We start from the raw sequence: 25859 nt of genomic DNA, 5'->3' as shown, positions 1-25859 counted from the left end.
GCTCTCACAGCAGCTGCCCTTTCAAGGACAACCTCTGCCAGAGCTATGGCTGACCCAAGGCCATTCCAGCAGGTGCAAGTGGAGGAGTGGGGAATCAAACCCGGTTCTCCCAGATAAGAGTCCGCACACTTAACCACTACAGCAAACTGGCTCTGAGAACACCACATCCCTATTATTTGCATCCAGCAACACCTACTTCACTTAATAAGCCTATAAGAAAATAGATACTGCCCCAGACTTGCAACAATCATTACTCCACCACCCAATTTTGCTGTCTCGGGCCCAACTAGATGGGCAGGAAATCAGATCTCACAGTCCCGCCCCCTCCTCCGTCAGTTGTTAATAACAGCCACACAGTCCCTCAGTCCAGACCTGGCTTGTGATAAGTAGTCATTAAAAAAGCAGTCTTCGCCAACGGCCAACAGAGGCAGATGGTCCATGCTGGTGGGTGAGGTGTGTCATAGGATCATAGAGCTGGAAGGGGCCCTACAGACCATCAAGTTCAACCCCCTGTTGCATGCAGGATCAGCCTAAAGCATCTCCGGCAAATAATCATTGAAGACTGCCAATGAAGGGGAGCTTTGTCAATCATGTCTCTTTTGAGTCAGGCTTGCCTTTTGGACAGAGACACCTTTGGGAGATGATTTCTGTTGACAGTCATTGCCATTAGATCTATCAGTTGTTCTTCAATCAATCAGCACACAGAAATCAGGGAGGGTCCGGGGGAGGTTCACCTGCTCTGCCTCAGATCCTATCAGCTCCGTCTTCAGCCATGGAGCACCTGAAGCCTTGCGCACACATTCACTCAGGGGCTAACTCACCTGTTGCACAAGTACCCTTCTACTTTCTCTTTACAGGTGCAGTGCCCTGTGTTTGGGTCACACGTCCCTATGCTGCCGGCAGCATCACAGGCACAAGGTCTGCAAAAGAGGACATAAAATGAAGCCAATTGACTGCTTATGGCTATCTTGGTATACTTTGTGCTCCAGAAAGGTAGTGTTGGAGGTTCAGGTAGCTGGGCATTTTTTGCGCACTGTACTAGTTCCCCCTTTGTAGGTGTGTGAGAGAAGCTTTGAGTTGTGTGCATGTTCAGGGGGCCCATTTGGGGCTGCTTTGCCCAAAGACCACACCCCTCTGAATCCTGGGGCTGAACATGGCCTTAACATCAAGGCCCTGATCCCTCCTCCCTGCAGAATCCCTCCCCACCAATGTCCTTCCTTCTCACCTGCAGCCACCTTCACTGAGGGAATGAAACCCTTCTCGGCAACGCTCACATTTCCAGCCAGTCACGGTTGCTTTGCACTGGCATGCCCCTGAACTGTCACACTGGAGACTTAAGGAGCCTGGGAAGAAGAAGAGCAAGAGGCAAACGGAGAAGAGAGAGGGCGGCCAAGACAATCCTCTCTTGGGCCCTGCAGATGGATTCAGAGAATGGGCTGAAAGGAAGACCAACAAGGCTCCAAGGAAGGGGACCAGTGGATGCAGGGATGGTCGTGAGTGTGGATGGCTTTCAAAGGGGGTGAAGTCGGATTCATGGAGGAGAGGTACATCACTGGCTACTTGCCATGGCAACTAAAGAGAACCTCTGTATTCAGCAGCAGCAAACCTGTGAACACTAGAGCAAGGAGGCAGCATTGGAGAAAGGCCTTGGCTTCTATTCTCTTTGGGGGAACTGGCTGGCCACTGCGTGAGACAGGATGCTGGCCTAGATGGACCTCTGGTCTGAGCCACCATGGCTCTTTTTATGTTCTTCTGAAGGCCTCTATCCCCTATTGCTGGCTGTCCAAAAAAGCTGGTTGGCCATTGCATGAGACAGGATGCTGGCCTAGAGAGACCTCTGGTCTGATCCAGCAGGGTTCTTCTGGTGTTCTTTTGAATGAACCATTGCTCACAGCAGTGACCTAGGAAAGGCTGCATCCACACGTCTTTGGACATTGCACAATTGCTATGCTTTAGCACTCTTTCACAGCTGAATTTTTCTGTGTGGACAAGAAAAATCCAGGAGGTCCAGAGTTATTGCAATGGCAGAGCAGGGCAATGTCCAGAAAGGTCCAGGTCACAGATCTTCTAGAGCATCATCTGGTTTGGAACTCTCATGTCAGGTGCCCTGGGATGCAGAGCCAGAACCTGAGACCAACAGCACCAACATCTCACTCCACAGGCCAGCTGAATTGTTCACCTTCAGAGAGAATGGCTGGCCCAATGTCCTCTGCACGCTGCCTGGAGGGAGCCAATGAAAGCAGAGAGGGGAATGAAAGGTCCAATCAGGCTCAATTTGGAGGTCTAAAGCTGCTAACTCCAGGCAGTTTGAGCCTTACATATATACAGCGCAGTAGCCTGGGGTGGGGGGGAAGGCTCGCAAGGGGCAGTTTAGCACAGTGGAACTTACTTCTGAGGAATCCTGCTAAGCGGAACAGGCTGTGCGAAGGAATGGAGAAGCTACTCTTGTTTTGTTTTGACTGCGCAACCAAAGTTTTTCCAGGTCAGGGCTAACCTTTTAGAAATGCTAGTGACCTCCCTAGCCAGAGACCATGTCATGGTCAGTTCACACCTTCACCTGCTCAAGTACTACTCAGTCCAGCAACACTTCAGAAAAGCTAATGACCTCCCTGGCAATTGTCAGTTTTCACACCTCCAGCTATAAGCTGTCAGCTAACAGGGAAATGAAAACAGCTTTTACCTTCAAAAGGGTTTTTCTCCCTCAGTATCTTCTACCACAGCAGATATGCACAATCAATCTTCTGGCCAGGCTGGACAAATTAGGGAGGGTGCTTTGCCTGGTGAGAGTCCCCTCGTAGTTATGGGCCTGCATCCATGATGTATTACTGTGTAAACCCTACATCCAATGAAGACAGCTGACTCTATTCAGTCCCCTCACTTTTGGAAGTTCTGGCTACCTTCATCCAAGGTTGGAAACATATTGTCCTGAAACTGAGGACTCCTCAGTGGATTTAACTGTTAACAAGAACTCAGGGATAAAATACTAGTATTTATTCAGGGCTGGCCCTGCCAGTAAGCAAACTAGGCAATTGCCTAGGGCACTGGCCTTCTGGGGGTGGTGAATTGGGCTCCCCCATGTGACTTGGTGACATTATCAGTGTGCGGTGTATGTGTGTGTGTTAGGGTTGCCAAGTCCCCAGCGGCCTCCGGCGGGGTTAGGGTTGCTTGCAGAATGCAATGACGTCACCCGGAAGTGATGTCATCATGCCAGCAATGCCGCTCGCCAGCTGCTCTAGGCGTTTCTGTTGTACCTGTCAAGCGCGCTTATTTCTATAGCATATTTTTCTCCTAGAGAAAAAGCAGGTCACCAGCTCCATTCTGTTCCCCCCTTATTTACAACCATTGAGCAAGTAATAAATCCATCTGGCCCAAGGATGTTTACGCTACAGCCTGGCTGGTGTACTTTCAAGTCGCCTCTCCCACAGGTTCACACAGACAACTCTTATCTTCTCCCAGAATAGTGTGAGAATGAGAGATGTTTCCAATAGCCCAAATTCCTTAGTAATAAAATAGATAGTTGTTTAGCAACCTTTGAACCCGTGTCTCAAGTATGCATCTGTATGATAACCTTTAATGATATCCTACATAGCAACTGTGTAACTGTGTGTACGTCATTACTCCCAAGGCTTGTGTCCTTGGTACAACTCCTGAGTTTCTAACAATAAAACAGCTTTGATTTAAAACAAAAGACTGCTTATTGAGAAGTACCGGCGCTTGACAGTACCATAGAGTTTTACCTCCCAAATTGCTAGAGCATCCGGGAAAACCATAGAGTTTCCCTGGAAACACCTAGAGCAGCCGACGTGTGTTGTCGCCAGCGTGATGACATCACTTCCAGATGACGTCACCATGCCAGCGACATTGGGGGAGGTTCCCCTCGCTGGCCCAATGTGGGCCAGTGGGTTGGGAACCTCCAGGGCAGGAGTAACACCGCCCGGCCCGGGGACTTGGCAGCCCTAGTTTGGCCAGAAGTTAGCTTTGCCTAGGGTGCCAGACAGCCCTGCATTTATTCATTTCTAATCTCCACGCAATACCAATGGTGGGATCAGGTCTGGTTGGCCCACCTGGCCATTTCTCCCCTCCTCTCTCCAACTCCTCTGTGTACCTGCTGGGTTGCAGTTACAGGGCTGACATGCCATCCGGGTGTTCCAGCGGTAGAAATTCTGGCGGCAGCGTTCACAGTGTGGCCCGTCCGTGTGGTCCTGGCAATTCTGGCAATGGCCGCCATGCCCGGTGCGCCGGTAAAGCTCCCAGTCATAGAAGCACTCTTCTGACCTGCCACTGCAGTTGCATGCTGGGTAAAAAGTGTCATGGGGGCAGCTCAGAGAAGGCAAGAGCCAGCCATCGTAGGGTTTGTTATCATGCAGGCCTGAGCCCCAGCACCTCTTTTTAAAAAAACCAAGTGCTGCTTCCGTTATCCAATTTCAGTTTCGGAGTAATTTTACAGTTGCCAACATCCAGGTAGTTGGCAACCCTAAGTAAGTTCCAAGATGGGACTCAGCAAATAGAAATAGCTTTTATTTAAATAGCTACAATTTGTCTGAGGTCCCTCCGGAGGAGTGGGAACCCAAACTGAGACACAGAGAAATGCTTGTTTTCTGTCCATGTTATTAATCTGTCTGGACTTTGTCAATCATTAATCTCAGATGTGTCTCTCATGCTTCTTTTCACTACACAGAAGCCCCCTCCCCCTTTGAAAAGTTTCCGAGAGCAGAGGCCAAAAACTGTTTTGGAAACATTTGGAACAGGGGTCTCCAACCTTTTCCAGTCTGTGGTCGTATTTGGAATTCTGACACAGGGCAGTGGGTACAATCACAACATGGCTACTACTGGAGGTGGAGCCAGCTACAAAATGGCTGCTATGGGAGGCAGGAAAGGAAAAGGAAAGGTCCCCTGTGCAAGCACGGGTCGTTTCTGACTCTGGGGTGATGTTGCTTTCACGTTTTCACAGCAGACTTTTTACGGGGTAGTTTGCCATTGCCTTCCCCAGTCATCTACACTTTCCCCCCAGCAAGCTAGGTACTCATTTGACCGACCTTGGAAGGCTAAGTCAACCTCGAGCTGGCTACCTGAAAACCCAGCTTCCACCGGGGATTGAACTCAGGTCATGAGCAGAGTTTAGGACTGCAGTACTGCCGCTTTAACACTCTGCGCCACGCAAAATGTCAGGGACTGAGGGTATGCATAACTCTAACAGTAATTCTTTGATTTCCCAGGCAGAAGCTCTGTTTAAAATGAATATATTGTTTTAAAGTATTTCCCTGCATACACACACCTTCAGTCATGTGATGAAGATGCTTGTGTTGTGGCAGTTGTGACCAAAACCAATTGGATCTCCAGTAGCCAACCAGAATCCCTGTTGGGCAAAAGCCCTTTCTAACTGTGCCTACTTTCAAAAAACATTTGGTAGGATCTAGGAAAAGAGCCCCACGTTGGGGACCCCTGTTTTAGAGCTTATGATGGTACTGCTAGTTTTTCTGCTGATAATACACCCTGACTGTACCCAATCCCTTCCCCATGAGAGACATCAACGTATTACTCACGGAGACATTCATTGGCGGAGTCAGCTGTGGCCCGTGCCCACAGGCGGTCCTGGTAGAAGGGCTGGCAGGAGTCACAGTCCACCCCAGTAGTGTTGTGTTCACAGAGACAAACCAGCTCATCTTCTTCATTTGGGATACATTTGTTAGCATGACCGTTACACTTGCACCTACAAGGGAGGCAAGCAGGGGAGAGAAACCCTCCTAAAATTCGGGTGCCCCCCTCATTCAGACATTCTGTAAAGCAGCAATAGACTTGGTTCAATCAACTGATTGTTCAAACATTGTAGCCTTAATCTGAAAAATTCTAAACCTGTTAAATAAATTCTGTGAGGGGAGTATTTGAGGAAGGAGAGAACATGAGAAAACAGACATCACAAACAGCCTTTGATGTGTTCATGGCAAGAAACAGCCTGCTTTTTTCTCATGTTCTCTCCTTCCTTCCCCCCTTCCTCCTCCTCTTATGTGAGAAGTCAAGACCAAAGACTAGTAGGTTTAAGAAATCTTCGATGTAACCAAGAGTTGCCAACCTTCAATCTCCCACTGTTCCAAATGAGCTCCAGACAACCAAGATCAGTTCCTCTGCAGAAAATGGCTGCTTTGGAGGGTGGGCAGTATGGCCTGCAGAGGACCCCTGCCTTCCCTGGGTTCCCTCCCCCAAATCTCCAGATATTTCTCCAGCCAGACTTCCTTGCTGTATCCAAATTCAGGCCTATTAATGAAGTGAGTTTGTTTTTAACCCACAAAACTGGCATTCCAAACTGGAAACCATAGTTCAGAAACCTATTTTGTGGTCAAAAAATAAACTCCATTTTACTGAAGTGCACATCTTTGGATGACAAGAAGTTATGTTTAGATTGAAGATTCCTAAATCTGAAAGACATCCATTTAATGTGGGGCAGGGGGGAGAAGCTTACTGGCTGGAGAATAAACTATTTCCCACCCCACCATGTTTGTATACACCCTTTATTTTAGGAGGATACATTCAGCCCATCTTGCAACCAACTCGGCGAGATTGTTTGAGGCTCGATAGTTTGCTGTAGTAACTCTGCCATCTTCAGTCACCCCATGAGCCAAAAGTTAGAGGCCACAAGGTCTGTGTTGCCAAAGATCCTGCCTATAAAATGAAGCAAGTCACGTGGCCATGATGCTTGATACTTTTGGCTTCCCAAACCAGTCATTTTGGGCTATGACTCACTGGCTGACATTAGTTCAGTTCTAAGCCACCTGGAACTTTTCAAACAAGGTGGGGTTGTAATTGCCAGATAAATAAGCAAACAAGCATTCTCTGGGGATGGAGGTAAAGGGGCAGGTGTTTCCCATTTGTCCAGACCTCTTACTTCCTCCCCTCTGCTCTCCCCTTTGCGGATTTTGGTTCTCCCCATTTAAGCCACAGCATTGAAAGAAAACACCACCCTGCAGTGGGGGAAGCAAGGATGACTTTATATGAGCACACAACCCGGACCACACTGCTTTTCTCTGTCCCAGGCAGCTGGGAGATGTTATCTTGTGAGCAGACCACCCACAGAGGCAGTGACCCAGCCCTGGCTGACATGTAACATGGTATCAGGGGATTAGTGGTCAGGGTTAGACCTGAGCAAGGAAGGGGAAAGTTGGTTTCTGTCTTCTGCATGGTTTATTGTTTCTTCCTCTCCAGAAGATATTTTATTGGTTCATAATCTCTCCTTTCCACAAAGTCTCAGGAGGGGCAGGATGTGGGGACTTTTAAAGGGCAGAATGTTACAAGGATATGAGCTATTAGGGCACTCCTCAGAACACTAGTCCGGCTAGCACAGTATTTAACTGGCAGCAGATCCCCAAGGTTGTCTTGGAGCCGAACTTGACATTACATGGACATGGGTGTCTGGACACGGATGCCTAACTCCACCGGCTGTCACATGGAAGAACCAGGGAACTTACTAGAAAGCTCTCTGTTGCACCATTTAGCTCCGGAGCACTGTGGGAGTGTGGCTTCTGGCTTCTCTGCTGTGCTGTTTTCACCAGTGGAAATGGCCTGGAGGGCAATTTCCGCTTTCTCGGACTCCACATATATTAAGAAGGATATGTGGAGCCAGAGAAAGGGGTAAATGGCACAGTAGGAAAGCTGGAAGACCCTCCTCCCCTCTTGTAGCCAAATGGCGCAACAAAAGAATTTCAAGGTAAGTTCTCCACTTCTGTGGTGATGACCAGTTGGGTCAGACCCTCGTGTTCCAATTTGTGTCACATGTAACAACTAGTTTGGCTCTCAGCCCTCTTCTTTGAGGTCCATGGAACCAGAGATGGTTGCGATTGAATCTGCAACCTTCTACCTAGCAAAGTAGGTGCTCTTTTACAGAACTATGGGTTTTTCTTATAATTAAGGCACATACAACCTTACACACTGAGTCAAGGAATTGGTCCATCTGGATTGTGGAAATTGGCACCACAACAAGCCAGTCTTTGCGGTGCCCTCAAGACTACTTCTTGGTTTGCTGTAGCAGGCTAACATGGTTACCACTCTACAATTTAATAATATGAGTTCTTACACACCATCTACTATTATCTTCTTCTCTCTTTCCTCATCTTCTCCCACAAAGACCCACCTGCTATCCTGGCCAATGTTGTAGTGAGAGCAGTTTGGAGACAGTGATGTTTGCACTGAACATTGCGTTAAATCCTAACTAAGCTAGACAGACTTGATTCCATAGTTGCAGATTCTGGTTTGATATATTCTGAATAACTATAGTTAGTGGAGTTCCCACATTCAAATGAACATGCTAAATACTTTAGTTTAACTGAGCCAGCCAGTAAGCTTCTTCCCCCCCATTAAATGGATGTCTTTCAGATTTAGGAATCTTCAATCTAAACTTAATTTGTTGTCATCCAAAGATGTGCACTTCAGTAAACTGGAGTTTATTTCTTGACCACAAAATAGGTTTCTGAACTGTGGTTTCCAGTTTGGAATGCCAGTTTTGTGAGTTAAAAACAAACTCACTTTGTTAATAGGCCTGAATTTGGATACAGCAAGGAACTGTGGTGAGATTAGGATTGCCAGCTCTGGCTGGAGAAATATCTGGAGATTTGGGGGAGGGAACCCAGGGAAGGCAGGGCTTAGGGAGGTGAGGGTCCTCTGCAGGCCATACTGCCCACCCTCCAAAGCAGCCATTTTCTGCAGAGGAACTGATCTTGGTTGTCTGGAGATCATTTGGAACAGTGGGAGATTGAAGGTTGGCAACCCTTGGTTACATCGAAGATTTCTTAAACCTACTAGTCTTTGGTCTTGACTTCTCACATAAGAGGAGGAGGAAGGGGAGAGGGAAGGAGAGAACATGAGAAAAAAGCAGGCTGTTTCTTGTCATGAACAAATCAAAGGCTGGTTGTGATGTCCTAACACAGCCGTCTTCTTCAAATACTCCCCTCACATCATTTATTTAACAGGTTTAGAATTTTTCAGATTAAGTTAACAATGTTTGAACAATTAATTGATTGAAAACCTTTTGACTAAAGTGGTGCTCCTGACTAACTGAGGTGGGAGATGTTTTTTCCATAAGAAGTACTACCGACCAAGCTGCCATCTTGGAAAAGGCCTTCCCTTTTCTCTTGCATGCAAGAAGGCTGTTGGATTACTCAGACAATGTCTGTCTGAATATATATCTTTCACAGACATTGTCTGAGCAATCCAATAACCTTCTTGTATGTAAGAGAAAAGGGAAGGCCTTTTCCAAGATGGCAGCTTGGTCAGTAGTACTTTTTGTGAAAAAAACAACTCCCACCTCAGTGGATATATATATATATATATATATGCTCTAAAGTTCTCTATATAAATGCTATTTTTATCATCCCTGTGAGGACCCTGCCCCCTCCTCCAGCTGAGACCCCTTTGATTAGTGGGGTCCCCTCTTATTTTGGACTTAGTTGTTTTACAGCCTAAATGCCAAGGGGATCTGAAACTTCGAGAGCCTCATAAAGGCATCTGGTACAGCCATGACATTGGAAAATCCCAGGGAAGAGTGTGATGAGCCAGAAATTGATTAAATGCAATCTCCCCCAGCTCAGTGACATATCATTCTCAATAACAAAAGGACCACAGGAGACATCTCCCAATATCCCAGAGGCATCTGTCAAGCACTATTTCATCAACCAACACCTGGTTCCTTTTCCCTTTCTTATTCAATCAAGAAGGGCACTCAAGTTATTAGTCCATGCTTCATCCTGTCCTGTTTTAGGAGCTATCTTGGCTCACGTTGTGTCAATGCAGATCTGGCTCACTTCAGCCTAAACTATGTTAATCATGTTCCCTCACCCAGGCTTTTTGGGCTCACGCAGACTTGGCTCACAATAGCCTAATCAAGTTATTTCCTCCACTTTTCCCAGCCAAAGTCTGACAGCAGTTAACTTTAAACTGGCCAGTGAGATTCAAACATTTTATTTTGACTCATCCCAAAGTCAGAATGGCCCAGGCCCCCATCACCCAGCCCATCAGCCCACAAAAGAAGGACCCCATGTGATAGCAAATGGTTTCTCGGATCCCTGGTCCAGATCTCTGCTGGTTTTCTGCTCCCTGGAACTCGCCAGACCTCTGGCTCAGGATTTCAGGCCCGTTTTCCCCCTCCTACCTTCTAAAAGCATGTCATCTTGTTGGGGTATGTGTGTGTGTGGTTACGTAGGGAATTAGTTCGCAGGTGCCTTGTGTAGGTTCTTTACTTTTTTATAATTTTATTCTTGCTTCATTATTTTATTTTGGGGCAGCCCACTGAGATCCACCCTGATATAAACAAACTTACAAGGTCCTGCATTACTCCCCTTCTTTGGGTCCAGTTTGGGTAACAATCCCCACCACGAAAGACAGCTAGAGGCATGCTATGGTAGGGGCCATGTCACTGGATGTTCTGCTTTTGTAACTATTCACCTCCTGGATTCTCCTGTCTAGAAAGAAAATACAGGAGATGAATGATTACAGTAGTGAAATATTCATCCACGTGTGGCTCAAGCTCATATTACATATGTGGGCATTCTTGACATACGCTTAGCTCTTCCATGCTTAAAATCTAGGAGAGTTTACTTCCCACAACAAACTACCATGTTCCCTTGCTCCTCCCCTAAGTCATCAATGGCCTATGATGCGGGGCGTGGGGTAAGGAAATGCAAAACATTGTAATCATGTCCAGGTTGGTTCTGCTCAGACATCAGCAGCAGCCATTTTGCATTTAGTGTAACTTCTCTTTCTTTTCTGACAGAGCCACGGTCTCTCATTCCCCAGCTCAAAGCAACCACCTCCTTCCTAAACCATCCTGTAGCACACCTTCATTCCGCCGCCTTACCTGCCCCCTACAGAAAAATCTGAAATGGCATAATAGTAGGACTGCAGCACTCTGGGGTCCTTGAAGATGTCATCCCCAAAGGTATTGAGCCGGTCCAAAGAGATTAGCAGGTCTGTGGCGGTCACCCATTCCTGCGAAGTTAAAAAGGCAGTGTTGACAAAAGGCTAGGATGGAAACGCAATTTCACAAAGAGGGGCTTGCAGTTCCCCTGAGGTTCAGAGAGGATTCATATATTGTAAAGTCCTTGAGATGGCCAGACATGTCTCTCTCTGGCATGTATTGAGAGTTTCCTAATGGGGATGCTGTTCCCAGGCATGCCCTTGTCTGATTCAGCTGAGCACAGGAGGGAGAACAGACTTCAGCCCCTCCCCTGACAATTTCTTCAAACTTGGGTAAATTTAACAGGTACTGATGGCTTCCCATAATTTCCCCTGCAGAATATATGCCCTCCCCCAGGGCCATTTCTGGTTGGGAAAACAGGGCAAGAGGAAGGTGTCAACCTGTCTGTGCTGAATCGCACTGACCTGTGCTGAATCAGGCCCCACATGGCTAGGGACCGAATGCCCAGTCGAGAACACAAGGGGAACAATTGATAGACAAAAAGTCCTTATGGATGAGCAGGAGATGGTCTGGCTGATGTTGCTGGGTCCAGTGATGGTGTTGCTGGGATCTACATGAGTATGCTGGGAAAGGTTAACAACAGGGGTCGTTTTGTAGAAAAACAGGTGGTGGAGCTCATCCAGGGATTGTTATGCAGCTGCACCTACTATTCAATGGAGAAGGTGGGGAGGAGGAGGGGGAACCCTCAGAAAGGCTCAGGAGCTGTGCTCCTGTGAGCTGCTGCTGAATTCAAGGCTTGGCTAACAATATTGCTGGTAGGACTGTTGTTGTGACTAGCTGTGGCTTGTAAAAGGTTGGGAAGTTTTTTGACCTTCTGCTTTTGTAGAGGTTAGCTGCGTATTGTAGATGCAGTGTCTTCTTTTATGAAATTCTGCTGAAAATGGTTTGATAGGTTCAGGTGGGCAGCTGTGTTGGTCTGAAGCAATAGAACAAAGTTGGAGTCCAATAGCACCTTTAAGACCAACTAAGTGTCAGCCAGTGTTCCACTGAAGCTAACCATGCTGTTTGAAATGTTTACTTTACTGCTAACTAACCACGTAAATCTCTGCCTACTAACACTAGTGTCATTGTAGAATGTGAAGGGGGGAAGGAGGAGGTAATTTAGGGGCCAAAGGCTCAAGGGGTCTTTGAAGTGCAAAAATGCTCGGCCGCTGCCCAGGCGCCTGCTAAAGCAAGGACGCCAGCGGGAGGAAGACACAGTTTACATATGTAAGAGATAAGGGCTATGTGAACCGGGTACTTCCAGAGACAAACTGCAGCTTTATTATGAGAAGTGATTTAAACCCCCCTGTGCTTTGATGTGTGTCCATAAATGCCAATACCTGCTTTGACTTGTTATCACTTTCAAAGAACCTGTGTAGAGAGTAGCATTGTTGTAATCAATAAATGAAGCTTAGTTTTTAAACAAAGACAAGTCTGATCATTTTGAAACTTCAATGAACCCTTTGCTGACACTAAGTTTTATTGAGAATGTAAGCTTTCGTGTGCTAAAAGCACACTTCATCAGACAATACGCACAGCTTTTTTTGTAGCAGGAACTCATTTGCATATTAGGTCACACCCCTCTCATGTAGCCAATTGTCCAAGAGCTGATAGGGCTCTTATTACAGGGCCTACTGTAAGCTCCAGGAGGATTGGCTACATCAGGGGATGTGGCCTAATATGCAAATGAGTCCCTGCTACAAAAAAAGCCTTGGACAATAGTATGGGACAGAATTAGCAGACCTCGCTTGAAAAGGTTCCAGTTGCAGAAAGGAGAAGTTACATCAAATAAGGGAGGGGGTTTGAGTCGAAATGGTGGGGCTGCAGAATGGGTGAGCAGACCTAACTCCAACATAGCTCCGTCTACCCAAGTCTGCTCACTGGTATTCTTTTTTTAAAAAACCACTACCACAGAGCAGATAAGTGCATGGCCACTAAAAATGTCAGGGAAAAAAACCCAAAAGGGGATGGCACACAACAACTCTGCGAATGTGGCCCATGCAGTATACAGGCAGCTTGCATGGGAATGTCTGATCAGGGTTTGTCTGCTCCGTTTTGGGATGGCACGATTTGTGACGCCTCCCACGCACATGGAGCTGCCCGTCTGTGTCCAGCCTTGCTCTTTCAGACCTGTGTGGTTTATTTTCATGCTGTTATATTTCCTCATGCTTAATGTTTTTTCACCATTAAGCGTACGCAACATTTACCATTATTTTTGCTGTGTAAATGACACAATGGTAAATTAATTGGGAAGGAACACCAGCAACGGAAACAGGCAAATTGGAAAAAAGGTTCACAGTGACAACAAAATAACACAAGATAGGACAATGCATAGACTGATTTCCCACTAGCCTGACACTCCTCTTCTCAGTGGGGCTTCCCTCCGATTTCACACTATCTGCCCCAGGGCTGCAGCTAGCGTTGGCTTTTTTGCACAGCAAACAGAAACTGGTTTTTAGAGGTTTCTGTCTGCTGCGTGGAAAAGCCAATGCTAGTTGAAGCCCCGGGGCAGATAGTGTGAAATCGGAGGGAAGCCCCACTGAGAAGAGGAGTGTCAGAGCGGTGTAAGGAAAATGGGAAATTTGTCATAGAGTTCTGCCTTCCCTTTTGAGTCAAGTGGTTCATTTCAAAATGAAATGGCTCTTTTCCAAAAGCATAAAGCAGAGGGCCCCCTGGTTCACACTCAAGTGGGTCACAGCCTTCCAAGGACGGATCCAACCATCCCAAAACCTGTACCTGGAGAATGGGGCTCTGGTCAAAACTGTAGGCACTTGGGCGTCCTTCCAAGGTGGAGAAGGCCACATTGCCCCCGTTCAGTGGGGAGATGTCACTGAATTCTGCTGTGCAGAAGGCCACTTGCTCGTCTTCTCCGGGCCGCAAAAAGTGGCGTTCTGGTTTCCCATACGTCTTTTCACAAGAGGCACTGTAATACTGATATGGGATCCAGGGTCCCTCAGGCCGACTCCGCTTGTAGATGGCAAAGCTTTCTGGGCGGCTGGTGTGGAACTTCAGCCTCACATAGGTGATTTCATAGGACTTTCCTAAAGGAGAAGACAGAGGCTCAGAGAGATCTGCCAACATGAAGAGTATGAAAGAAGGGCTGGCACTTGAATGCTCAAGGAAGCTGGCCAGTTAACTAATTAAGATTAAAGTTAACTAATTAAGATATGTATATGTATATATGTACACACACACATATATTGGCCACTGTGTGACATAGAGTGTTGGATGGGCCATTGGCCTGATCCAACATGGCTTCTGTTATGTTCTTAAAGGATTTAAAGCACTTATTAATTAAAGGCCTTGTCCTGGATACCCCAGGCTTGCCTGATATCATCAGATCTCAGAAGCTAAGCAGGGTTGGTCCTAGCTAGTATTTGGATGAGAGATGTCCAAGGAATACCAGGGTCATGATGTGGGGTCAGGCAACAGCAAACCACCTCTCAATATCTCTTGCCTTGAAAACCCTATTGGGTCACTATAAATTAGTTTTGACAATTTTTTAAAGAAAAGTTCCAGCCCGCATACAAATGGCAAAACTTACTGTTTTCCAGAAGACGGCACAGTTCACCCAAACAAATTCGTCATAGATTACAAGCCTGTAAAAAACTATTATCCCACTTCCCCACACATATCTTTATGAGCCATTTATGGGACAGCGATGACCTTGGCTTCAGCTGTGCAGCAGGATGCCAGATCCTGGAGTCATGTTGAATTGATTCCTTGGAAAAGCAGTTCCGGGCCCCTTCCTGACATTTGCAACACAATTTTTACCCAAAGCACAAGAGGAGGGAGGGAGGCATCTCCACAGCTAGCGAGAGGGCTTATTTAATCCAAGACAGCTAGCTGGTCCACCATGTGGCTTACCAGTGAGATGAGGCCAGCTCAAGAGTCTAGAGTGGTACCAGAAGTTGAGGCTCTGGAAGCTGAGCTGCTTCACCTTCTGGCACCACAAGTAACAGGGAACCACTCTCTCCCTGACAGGACAAAAACAGAGGACTGTGCCTCAAATTGGAGTCAGCCACACTGAGGAAAGTCACCCTGGGCTGGAGACAGCTTTCTGGTGTAAAGACTTCCCCAGCCACAGAGGCTGCTGAAATGGCTGGTGTCATGTCAGAAAATGTAAGATTTTGTGGTAAAATGCTACTAACAGAGAACTCTTCCATGATACAAAATCTGACAGGTAGAATTTTCTGACACAACGCTGGAGGCAGCCATGTCAGGCTGGAATAATGTGAAGTCCAGCTGCTGAATCCCGCAAACCGCTTTCCAGGGAGTGTGCCCCACAGCTCCTCATTGTCCTTTGAAAGAACTTGGGGTGGGTGGGGGGAGGGAATCCAACACAAAATGACTGACTCAGAAACCAACAATAAATATATTATCCCCACCCCACTCCACCCCACCACTAGCTTGAACGATTTACTGACTTTCAAATGGTGTTAATTTCTCAGCATTACTGATAATTAACCAACATTACAAATGTTAATTCATTCAGCTATATCTTTATATGCTTCCAGAACTGCCCCAACTAAATTTGCTCAACAAATTGCACACTTTATTTTCCACAATTAGGATTTACGTTAATTCTGCCCTGTCTATTTATGAACAGTTGGATTCATCTCACCCATTCTAAATGGACTGATAACTGTGTTGACTCAAATGAAAGGTTAGTCCCCCCCTGCCCCCCACCCCCCCGCCAATGCAGGTCATAAAAAGAGCCCAGTAGCACCTTCAAGATTTATAAAAAGTTCCAGGAGCACCTTAAAGATAAACAAAAATTGTGGCTGGGTATGAGCTTTTGTGAGTCCCAGCTCAGTTCTGCAGAGATTTCAGATTCTTCAGGTGTCTGAAGAACTGAGCAGTGACTCATGTGAGCTCCTGCGCTGCTACAAATTCTGTGAGTCGTTAAGGTGCTACCGGACTGTTACTCTTTTCTACTTAGGGTTGCCAAGTCCAATTCAAGAAATATCTGGGGACTTTGAGGGTGGAGCCAGGAGACTTTTGGGGTGGGGCCAGGAGACATTAGGGGTGGAACCAAGATCAAGACCACGTGCCCCGTCCTGAACCCATGTTAGAGCTCCCTTCCTCCCGCCTCCTCTGCCCGGGAGACTCACTTGAGGTTGTTGAGGGAGCGGATGTTGTGGGCGGCACTGCCGTGTCCGCCGCCCCAGCTGCGCGACCGCCCAAACATGCCGGCGGCTGCCTCGCCTCCGCTCTCCGGCTACGGAGACGCCACCCAGCAGCCGGAGAGGACGCAAGGACTACGAGTCCCAGCATGCACCTCGCGAAGGGAGGCCGGACTGGAGCGAATAGCAGGCCAGCAGTGGGCGAGTCTTTGTGACCTGGAGGAAGGGAGGAGCCTGAAGCCTGAGAGGGAGGCAGGCAGGGAAAGAGTGTCTGTGTTTGAGAGAGTGGCACCAAAATTGGCGCCATCCCCCCCCCCCTGCTTCCTGATTTTTGGAGAGCGGAGGAGGAGGCTGCTAATTCAGGGGTCCCCTGCCAGGGCGGGGGGGTTGGGAAGCCTATTTCTACTGCTACAGACAGGCCAAGACAGCTACCCACCTTGATCTATTTCCATACAAATTACAGTTATATTCAGGTGAGTTGCCATGTTGGTCTTATGCAGCAGAACAAAGTCTGAGTCCAGTGGCATCTTTTAAGGCCAACAAAGTATCTGTCTGTCTGTCTGTCTGTCTGTCTGTCTGTCTGTCTCTATCGATATGTTGTATGTGTAACTGATGGGGAGAGGTCATCTTACATTCTGGGTTGTCTTCATTTTGTGCAAATATGGTACCCTTTGACTGGTTTGTGTTCTATACTGGCTTCTCCTTTTATCTCATCTTCATTCCCTTCCCCCCTCCACTTAAACTCTAAATACAGATAAACTATATGTAACTGCTTTGGATAGTCACTCCAACGCATCTGATGAGCTCTCTGACTCATTAAGATTTTATACTGGAATACTGTAATAACTCTTTTAGTCTTATAAGGGCTGGATAGTGGTCCCAGTAGAGTCTCCAGCTCTGGATTGGGAAGTACCTGGAGATTTTTTTGGGAGGGGGCACAGTTTGGGAAGGGGAAGGGCTTCAGCATGGTATGATGCCACAGAGTCCACTCTCCAAAGCAGCCATTTTCTCCAGGGGAACTGATCATGGTCATCTGAAGGTCAACTGTAATAGCTGGGGGTCTGCCCTGTCCCCTGTGCCAGAAAGCATCCAGTCCTGAGTTTAAAAACCTTCATTTCTAATCGCCTAGAGGCCATTTTGCTTTGCCACAAGGAAGAAAATGTTTTGAAACCTACTGAATTTTTCTACTATCTGACCCCCATCTCCATGAGTGCAACGATTTTACTCATTTGTGACCTAAAGGAAGATGGAAGTCAACATTTTGAAGTTGAGCTTGGTGGACATATGGACATATGAAGCTGCCTTCTACTGAATCAGACTCTCCTTGGTCCATCAAAGTCAGTATTGTCTTCTCAGACTGGCAGCGGCTCTCCAGGGTCTCAAGCTGAGGTTTTTCACGCCTATTTGCCTGGCCCTTTTTTGGAGATGCCAGGGATTGAACCTGGGACCTTCTGCTTCCCAAGCAGATGCTCTACCACTGAGCCACCGTCCCTCCCCCGATGGTGGTGGTGGTGGTGACCCTTGCTTACCGTAGGCAACCAGGTTTCCCTCCCCCACATGAATGGGGAAGCAGGAGGAGAAAAGAGCCTCGAAGGGTGCATTCACACACACTAAATAACATGCTTTGCAATTGGATACAGCGAAGTCCACTTGCAAACAGTCATTGCATGAAAACACCCAAACTGTCCCTTGTTCACAGATGTCCCCACTCGTTCCGTTCCCAGACGGTGTCAGCAAGCCCATCAAACGTGCTTGAAACCAGAGCATGTTCTCCCTGGCTATCTTTTAGATCTAAAATTTAAATGCTCATTTCCTCTGTTCCATCTTTCCCCCTGGACAAATAAACAAACATATTTCATCCAAAGAAAGCACCTCAGTGGCTGCTCCATGCTAGTCAAACAATAAAAATGAAGCCAAGGGATTAAAACAGAAACTTTCCTAAACAAGATAGATTCAGGTGGGTAGTCATGTTGGTCTGAAGCAACAGACCAAAGTTTGAATCCAGTGGCACCTTTGGGACCAACAAAGTTTAATTCTGGGTCATAGAATCATAGAGTTGGAAAAGAACCCAAGGATCATCTAATCCAACCCCCTGCACAATGCAGGAACTTCTCAAATACTGCCCCCCCTGAGTTCACAGAGTCAGCATTGCTGTCAGATGGCCATCTAGCCATTTAAAAACCTCCAAGGAAGGAGAGCCCACTACCTCCCAAGGAAGCCTTTTCTGCTGAGAAACCGCTGTATAAGTTTCCGTGTCCACACATACTTCTGAAGACTCAGAAACCCCATTTGCAGCCACTCACCTGCTGAAGAACCACAGCACATTCCAGATTCTACAGTGTTCCAACAAATTTATTTCAAGTACCAGCCAATCCCCCTCCCTTCCCCTTTATTGTCTCACTTTGCTTTGTCTGAACAGGGAAAGGGCTTCAGGGTGCATTCAATATGCTTCCTTGCCATGGATGCAAATTGCCATGGAAGTTAGAAGTCAGGACTGGTCATCTGTCAGTCAGGGCATCTTATCTGCCACTACATTTGAAGATGATTGCCGCATCCCAGCCATAGAATCATAGAGTTGGAAGGAATCTCCACAGTCATCTAGTCCAACCCTCTGCACAATGCACATTGCTGCCAGATGTGCCATCCTTGCCAGAGGCAGAAGTGTCTCAGCTGCAGTAGAAGAAGGTGCTTGGATCTAGAACAGAGCTGCTGGTAAGGTGAGTGAGACTTGATTTGCTTTTCTAAAACTGCTGGGGAGCATTACCTAGGGTTGCTGTGCTTGGTGCCTGCTGGAGAGGGGTTTCTGATTGCTTTTGTGTGTCTTTTGTGTAGCTGTTGCTGAGTGAGGAGAGCTTGTTTGCCTGGGGGTAATGGCTGGCCCCACCCTCTGCTGTTGCTCTGGCTGTTGAGTCAGAGGTGGGTGGGGCTTGAGCCTTTAATTTGCAAGGCTCATCCTTGCCAGAGGCAGGAGCCGAAGGGCTCTTGGCCTGGGGGTTCTGTGGAAAGGTGGGTAGTTACTCAAAAGTAGTTTCAAGTGGCAGTTGGTAGTGAGATTTAAAGAGAAGTGAAGATAAAAGAAAATTTTGAAATGGATTGCAGCAGTATGGCTGGTGAGGGAGCAGAGGCAGTGATGTGTAAAGACTGTGGGATGTTTGTATTTCTACCTGAGAGTAGCACAAATTACACTTGAAGCAAATGTAAGTTAGTGGCCCTGCTGGAGGAAAAGATACAGGAACTGGAGGCACAATTGTCCACATTGCAGTGTATAAAGGAAGATGAGGCTTTCCTTGACAAAATATATGAGGCGCTCTTGAAAGGACAAGAGGAGAGAGAGGAAATGGTATCTCAGCAATTAGAAGAGGACCCAACCCAAAGGAGAAAGAAAATCAGGAGATGTTCTGAGCCCCTGCTGCTCAGCAATAGGTTCCAGGATCTCCCCACAGTAACTGATTCTGAGCCATTGGAACAAGGGCTACTTCCCCAGCCGCCATGAAGCTTGAAGAAAGTTTCTCAGGATCCTGTGGATAAGAAGCCTGGAGCTTCTGCTCCCCAATATAGGAAGAGGAAGGTAGTGATGATTGGAGACTCCTTGCTCAGAGGGGTGGAGCCCAAAGTGTGCCGACCGGACTTGTCATCCCGAGAGGTCTGCTGTCTGCTGGGTGCACGCATCCAGCACGTGACAGAAAGGATTGGAAGACTTATCAAGCCCATGGATTACTATCCTTTTGTGCTGATCCACGTGGGAATGAACGATACTGCACGTTACAGCTCTGAACGTATTAGAAAGGACTACGTGGCTCTTGGTCAGAAGGTGAAGGACCTAGGTGCACAGGTTGTGTTCTCATCAGTGCTTTCTGTTGAAGGCCGTGGCTTAGGATGAGAAAGAAGAATACTTCAAATAAACTACTGGCTACGTTGATGGTGTTGTCAGGAAAGATTCGGATTTCTGGACCCTTTCAAGATGGTGGTCTTCTATTGGGAGATGGTTTACACCTTACGGCGGTAGGGAAAAGGGTGTTTGGTAACAGCCTTGCTAGCCTAATAAGGAGGACTTTAAACTAAATTGTATGGGGGGGGGGTGAGACAATAATTCAAAGCCTCATAGGATGCCAGAAACTGGGGATAAGAATATTAAAGATTTGCAAAGAGTGGTGCATATGCTAGGTAATGTTAACTTGCAGGCTTGTACGGAAACCAAACCCTTGGGATGCATAAAACGTGGATTCCGATGTCTCTACACTAATGCACAGAGTATATGAATCTGAGCGTGACAGCTCAGTTGAGAGTCTCTGAGTAAAAATAAAAGGAGTAAGAAATAACAGTGATATTATTGTGGGGGCCTGCTATAGACCTCCAAGTCAGTCAGAGGACTTGTATGAGATACTTCTACAGCAGATTGCAAAGTTCTCCAAGAGAAGGGATACAGTGATCATGGGAGATTTCAGTTACCCAGACATCTGTTGGAAGTCCAATTCTGCTAAAAATGAAAAGTCAAATAGATTCCTGACTTGTCTTGCTGACAACTTCCTTTTCCAGAAAGTGAAGAAGGAAACAAGGGGATCTGCTATCTTGGATTTGATTCTCACCAACAAGGAAGAATTGATTGAAGAAGTGGAAATAGTGGGCACCCTGGGCAGTAGTGACCATGTGATTTTGGAATTTACAGTCTTAGGGAAGGGAAAAGCTATACGTAGTCAGACGATTTCTATGAGAAGAAAAAATGGAAAAAGCCTAAAGAAGCCAAAGTGGCTCCATAAACAGCTCTCTAAAGACTTGAGAAATAAAAAAGACTCCTTTAGGAATTGGAAGGAGGCCTTATCACCAAGAATGAATGTAAACAAATCACCAGTGCTTGTAGAGAAAAAGTTCGGAAAGCTAAAGCTCAGTATGAGCTTAGGCTGGCCAAAGATGCTAAAAACAACAAAAAAGGGTTCTTTTCAGAGTAAGAAAAAGAGCAAGGATATGATAGGCCCATTGCGAGGGCAAGAAAGTGAAACTGTAACAGGTAATGAAGAGAGGGTGGCACTGCTCAATTCCTACTTTTCCTCAGTCTTCTCTTCTGAGGGAAACAGTGCTCAACATGGCAAAAACAGAACTTATAAGAAAGGTATGAAGTTCCAACCCAGGATCAGCATAGGGGTAGTACATAAACACCTAGTTTCTTTAAATGAAACTAAGTCCTCAGGGCCAGATGAACTGCATCCAAGGGTTCTAAAAGAGCTTGCGGATGTAATTTCTGAGTCTCTGGCTATTATTTTTGAGAATTCTTGGAGAACAGGAGAGGTGCCGGAAGATTGGAGGTGGGTGAATGTTGTCCCCATCTTCAAGAAGGGGAAAAAAGAGGATCCGGGTAACTACCGACCCGTCAGCTTGACATCTATACCTGGAAAAGTTTTAGAACAAATTATCAAACAGTCAGTCCTGAAACATTTAGAAAGAAAGAATGGATGTGATTACTAAGAGCCAGCATGGTTTTCTCAAGAACGAGTCATGTCAGACTAACCTGATCTCTTTTTTTTTTGGAAAATAACTATCATGCTTGATCAGGGGAATGCTGTAGATGTTGTTTATCTTGATTTCAGTAAGGCTTTTGATAAGGTTCCACATACTATTCTTGTTGACAAGTTGGTAAAATGTGGTTTGGATCCTGTTACCGTTAGGTGGCTCTGTAACTGGTTGACAGATCGCACCCAAAGAGTGCTTGTGAATGGTTCCTCATCCTCTTGGAGAGGAGTGACAAGTAGAGTGCCTCAAGGATCTGTCCTGGGACCTGTTTTGTTCCACATTTTTATCAGTGATTTGGATGAAGGAATAGAGGGAATGCTTATTAAATTTGCAGATGATACTAAATTGGGAGGGGTTGCAAACACAGAAGAAGACAGAAACAGGATACAGGATGACCTTGACAGGCTGGAAAACTGGGCTAAAATCAATAAAATGAATTTTAACAAGGATAAATGTAAAGTTCTGCATTTAGGTAGGAAAAATCCAATGCATGGTTATAAGTTTGGGGAGACTTGTCTAAGCAGTAGTATGTGCGAAAAGGATCTAGGGGGTCTTAGTGGAACATGAGTCAACAGTGTGATGCGGTGGCTAAAAAGGCAAATGCAATTTTGGGCTGTCCTCTAGATAGATAGATAGATAGATAGATAGATAGATAGATAGATAGATAGACAGACAGACAGACAGACAGACAGACAGACAGACAGACAGACAGACAGACAGACAGACAGACAGACAGACAGACAGACAGACAGACAGACAGACAGACAGACAGATAGATAGATAGATAGATAGATAGATAGATAAATTTATTGTCATTGTTCTCAACAAAAAGAGAGCAACGAAATGAGGTGCTCTTCCACAAAACACACCAACACATCAAACACACATATTCATATTCATACCATTTAAATACATCTAAAACCATTTAAACCATTAAAACCATTTAAATACATCTAAAACAGATAAACATTCATAAAACCATTTAAACCATTTAAATATATCTAAAACAGATAATCCTTCATAACCCTGCATTTAGCCTAACCACAGCACTTGGATAGAAACTGTCCTTAAATCTGTTTGTCCTCTATAGCCTGTCCTCATAGGGCTGCCAGGTCCGACTCAAGAAATATTTGGGGACTTTGGGGGTGGAGCCAGGAGACTGTAGGGGTGGAGCCAGGAGTAAGGTTGTGACGAGCATGATTGAACTCCAAAGGAGTTCTGGCCATCACATTCAGAGGGACCACATGCTTTTTAAATGCCTTCATTTCATTGGAAATAATGGAGGATAGGAGCACTTTCTTTGGGGGCTCATAGAATTGGATCCCCTGGTCCAATCGTTGTGAAACTTGGGAGGTGTTTTGAGGAGAAGCACTGGATGTTTTGCTGAATATTTGGTGCCTCTACCTCAAAAAACAGCCCCCCAAAACCCTAGATACCCATAGATAAATTCTCCATTATACCCTATCGGTCTCCATGGGGTATAATGGAGTGCCCAGCAGACATTCCCCCCCTGCACACCCCACTTTCTGATAACCATAAGCAGAGAGAGGGCCTCCAAACCGGGGGATCCCCTGCCCCCAACTGGGGATTAGTCAAAACAAAGGACTGCAGCATGGGGAATGCAAATCCAAAATGCCCTGCTCCAGGCATGACAAGAGACAACTGTAAACACCCAACTGGAGACTGGCACCCCTAGGCTGTTGCCAAAGCCATGTTTTTACAATCTGCACAGTCAATCAACCCTCCAGTGGGCAATCAGAGGCCTTGCTGGGCAAAAACTCTACCTGACCCCCTCCCACTTTCTAAAAACGGTTTGCAGGCACCATGAAAGGCATCGATGTGCACCATTTTGGGGACCCCTGTTTTGCAGACTGTAAAAGTCTGCACCAAAGAGCTTACCAGCCACACTCTGGCATACGGAAGGCAATAGGAAGGACAGATAAAATGGGAGTATCAGCATTCATTTCAGTTGCATCCATGTACTTGGGCTTAGGGGTAGGGGAAAGGGGCCATTCTGTGGGAAAGGTGGGCTTTGAGGAAGGCTTTGAAGGAGGTGAGAGAGAGCCCAGCAGGCAGGTGTTCTAGGAGACAGTTCCAACCACAAGGGAGAGGCTGCAAGTGGGAAAGGGAGAGGCTGCAAGTGGGAAAGGGAGAGGCTGCAAGTGGGAAAGGACAGAGCATTGTTGAAGCCAACCTTCAAACAAACTCAACAACAGTGCATCTTGCCCAGAAACAGTCCTGAAATCTAGGACACAAATTCACTGCAGGTCACTGGGGGTGGCAATGGGTGGAAGCAAAGTTTGACCAAGTCTTCTACGGCCATTAGAGGAAAAATACTCCTCCTGTTCCAGGGCCAGGCAATCTGGCCTTAGTACATCTTACAAGTGCCTCTGTGGCAAAATTAACAATGACAAACCTCACTGGAGAGAGTTGTTTGAGACTATGATGAATCCAAGATGTTGGAATAATTATTCTGGTACTTGGCAGGCGGGGGTGGGGAAACACCACAAGAATTGCAGCCACATGAATAATGTCTGTGATGAAGCTCTGAGCCCAAGAGCCCATGGTGGGGGTTGCCGCGCGCACGTGTGTGTTTTGAGTTATCCAAAGCTACTGAAGGGTCAGTGTTAACATCTGTGCTGTTGGATGAGCAGGAAAGACAGACACTACATCCTACAAGACATCCATAGGCCATTTCCCATCTCACGCTAGAAGAGAGATTGGAAGTAGGGGTGTGCATTCGGTTCGGCCGAATCAAAGAAACCCTCAAATCACCCCTGATTTGGAAGTATACGGCGCCTTATACTTCTGAATCCATTTTGAGGCCATTATATGGGAGCCATATACGGCTCCTTGTATACTTCCTAAGAGATATTCGGAAGTATACGGAAGTCCATGGAAAAGGTGGGAAAGGCGCTTCTGCAGCCTTAAGGGAGCTGCTTGCCTCCTTTCCCGCCTTTGGAAGCCTTTTCCTGCCTCTCCCATAGCCTCCCTGGGATCAGGGAGGGAGGGGCAGGGGGAGAGGAGCCCAAGCAGCTAATCCAAAGCATGCATTTGCAAAATGCATTGCAAATGCATGCTTTGTATGGCTGTTGTGTAGCTGATGGCTGTGCTAATCCCCCAGCCATCAGCAACATTGCTGTTCTTTTGTTTACTTGAGTATCCAAGTAAACAGTGTTCTCTGGCCAATCACAGAGCAGTGGTATTTTTTGAAACTGCTCTGTGTAGGGCCAGAGAACCTTTTTAAGGCGTCTGCCTGGCTGGACTCCATTCCATTAGATTGTGCTGCGCTGGCCCTTGGCCTCAGCTGCTGCTGCTCTCTCTCAGCCTTGCCTGACCTGCCTGGAGAAGAGAAGACATCTAAGGTAAGACAGTCTTGGGGTTCTTGTTTTTATTTTATTTAGTAAAAGGACTTTTTAAGACTCAGAGTCCCTTATCCAGATTTGGGTGGGTGAGTACTGGGTAGTTTATTTGGGGTTAGGGTTAGAGGGTTCTGCCTGGGGGTGGGGGCCTGGGGTGGGGGGTTGCCAATTTATCCATATCTTACTTTAGTGAGAGGCAGGGCTGGAGAGCTGGCATCTGTAGATTGTGTGTTCTGTGGCAGGGAAGCTGGCACCTGGGTGAGAGACCCAGAACCAGCAGGCTTGTTATGGTTGGCCAGCTCTCCCTGTGTTGTTTGGGGCAGGGCTGGAGAGCTGGCATCTGCAGATTGTGTGTTCTGTGGCAGGGAAGCTGGCACCTGGGTGAGAGACCCAGAACCAGCAGGCTTGTTGTGGTTGGCCAGCTCTCCCTGTGTTGTTTGGGGCAGGGCTGGAGAGCTGGCATCTGCAGATTGTGTGTTCTGTGGCAGGGAAGCTGGCACCTGGGTGAGAGACCCAGAACCAGCAGGCTTGTTGTGCTTGGCCAGCTCTCCCCATGTTGTTTGAGGCAGGGCTAGAGAGCTGGCATCTGGGTTTGCTGCAGCCAGGTCTGCAGATCAGACCTTGATCAGGTTGTGTTTTGTGTGGCAGTGACGTTGGCAACTGGGTTTATATTGGTTCCAGGCCAGCATGGCTCATAGAGTAGATAGATGGATGTAGTGCATTTGGTAGAGATTTTGTGGTGTGAAGTTAGGTTTGGCTTTGGGTGCCCCAGGAATTGGACCCCCTGGCCCAAACTTTTTGGGACTTGGGGGTTTTGTAGGGGAGAGTCCCCTGCAGGACCCCTGAAAATTTGGGGGCTCTCCCTCAAACCCCCTCCCCTCCAGGCGGCTTCCAATATATGCTATTTTGCCATTGATTTCAATG

General features: G+C 46.8%; 1 protein-coding gene across 1 annotated transcript in view; it reads right to left on the bottom strand.

Annotated features, from left to right (window-relative positions):
- LAMC3 (laminin subunit gamma 3) overlaps positions 1–25859 on the bottom strand; it is a 109371-nt gene that overhangs the window by 70351 nt on the left and 13161 nt on the right. The window contains exons 2-7 of the mRNA XM_060251396.1: positions 13679–13983; positions 10841–10971; positions 5544–5710; positions 4106–4294; positions 1226–1343; positions 822–920 (exon numbers count right to left, since the gene is read on the bottom strand). Coding sequence (XP_060107379.1) covers positions 822–920; positions 1226–1343; positions 4106–4294; positions 5544–5710; positions 10841–10971; positions 13679–13983 — 1009 coding nt within the window. The remainder of the gene's footprint in view (positions 1–821; positions 921–1225; positions 1344–4105; positions 4295–5543; positions 5711–10840; positions 10972–13678; positions 13984–25859) is intronic.

This window comes from Heteronotia binoei, chromosome 12, assembly GCF_032191835.1.
Source record: "Heteronotia binoei isolate CCM8104 ecotype False Entrance Well chromosome 12, APGP_CSIRO_Hbin_v1, whole genome shotgun sequence".
Classification (NCBI taxonomy): Eukaryota; Metazoa; Chordata; class Lepidosauria; order Squamata; family Gekkonidae; genus Heteronotia; species Heteronotia binoei.
This window is presented reverse-complemented; position numbering and strand designations above follow the sequence as displayed.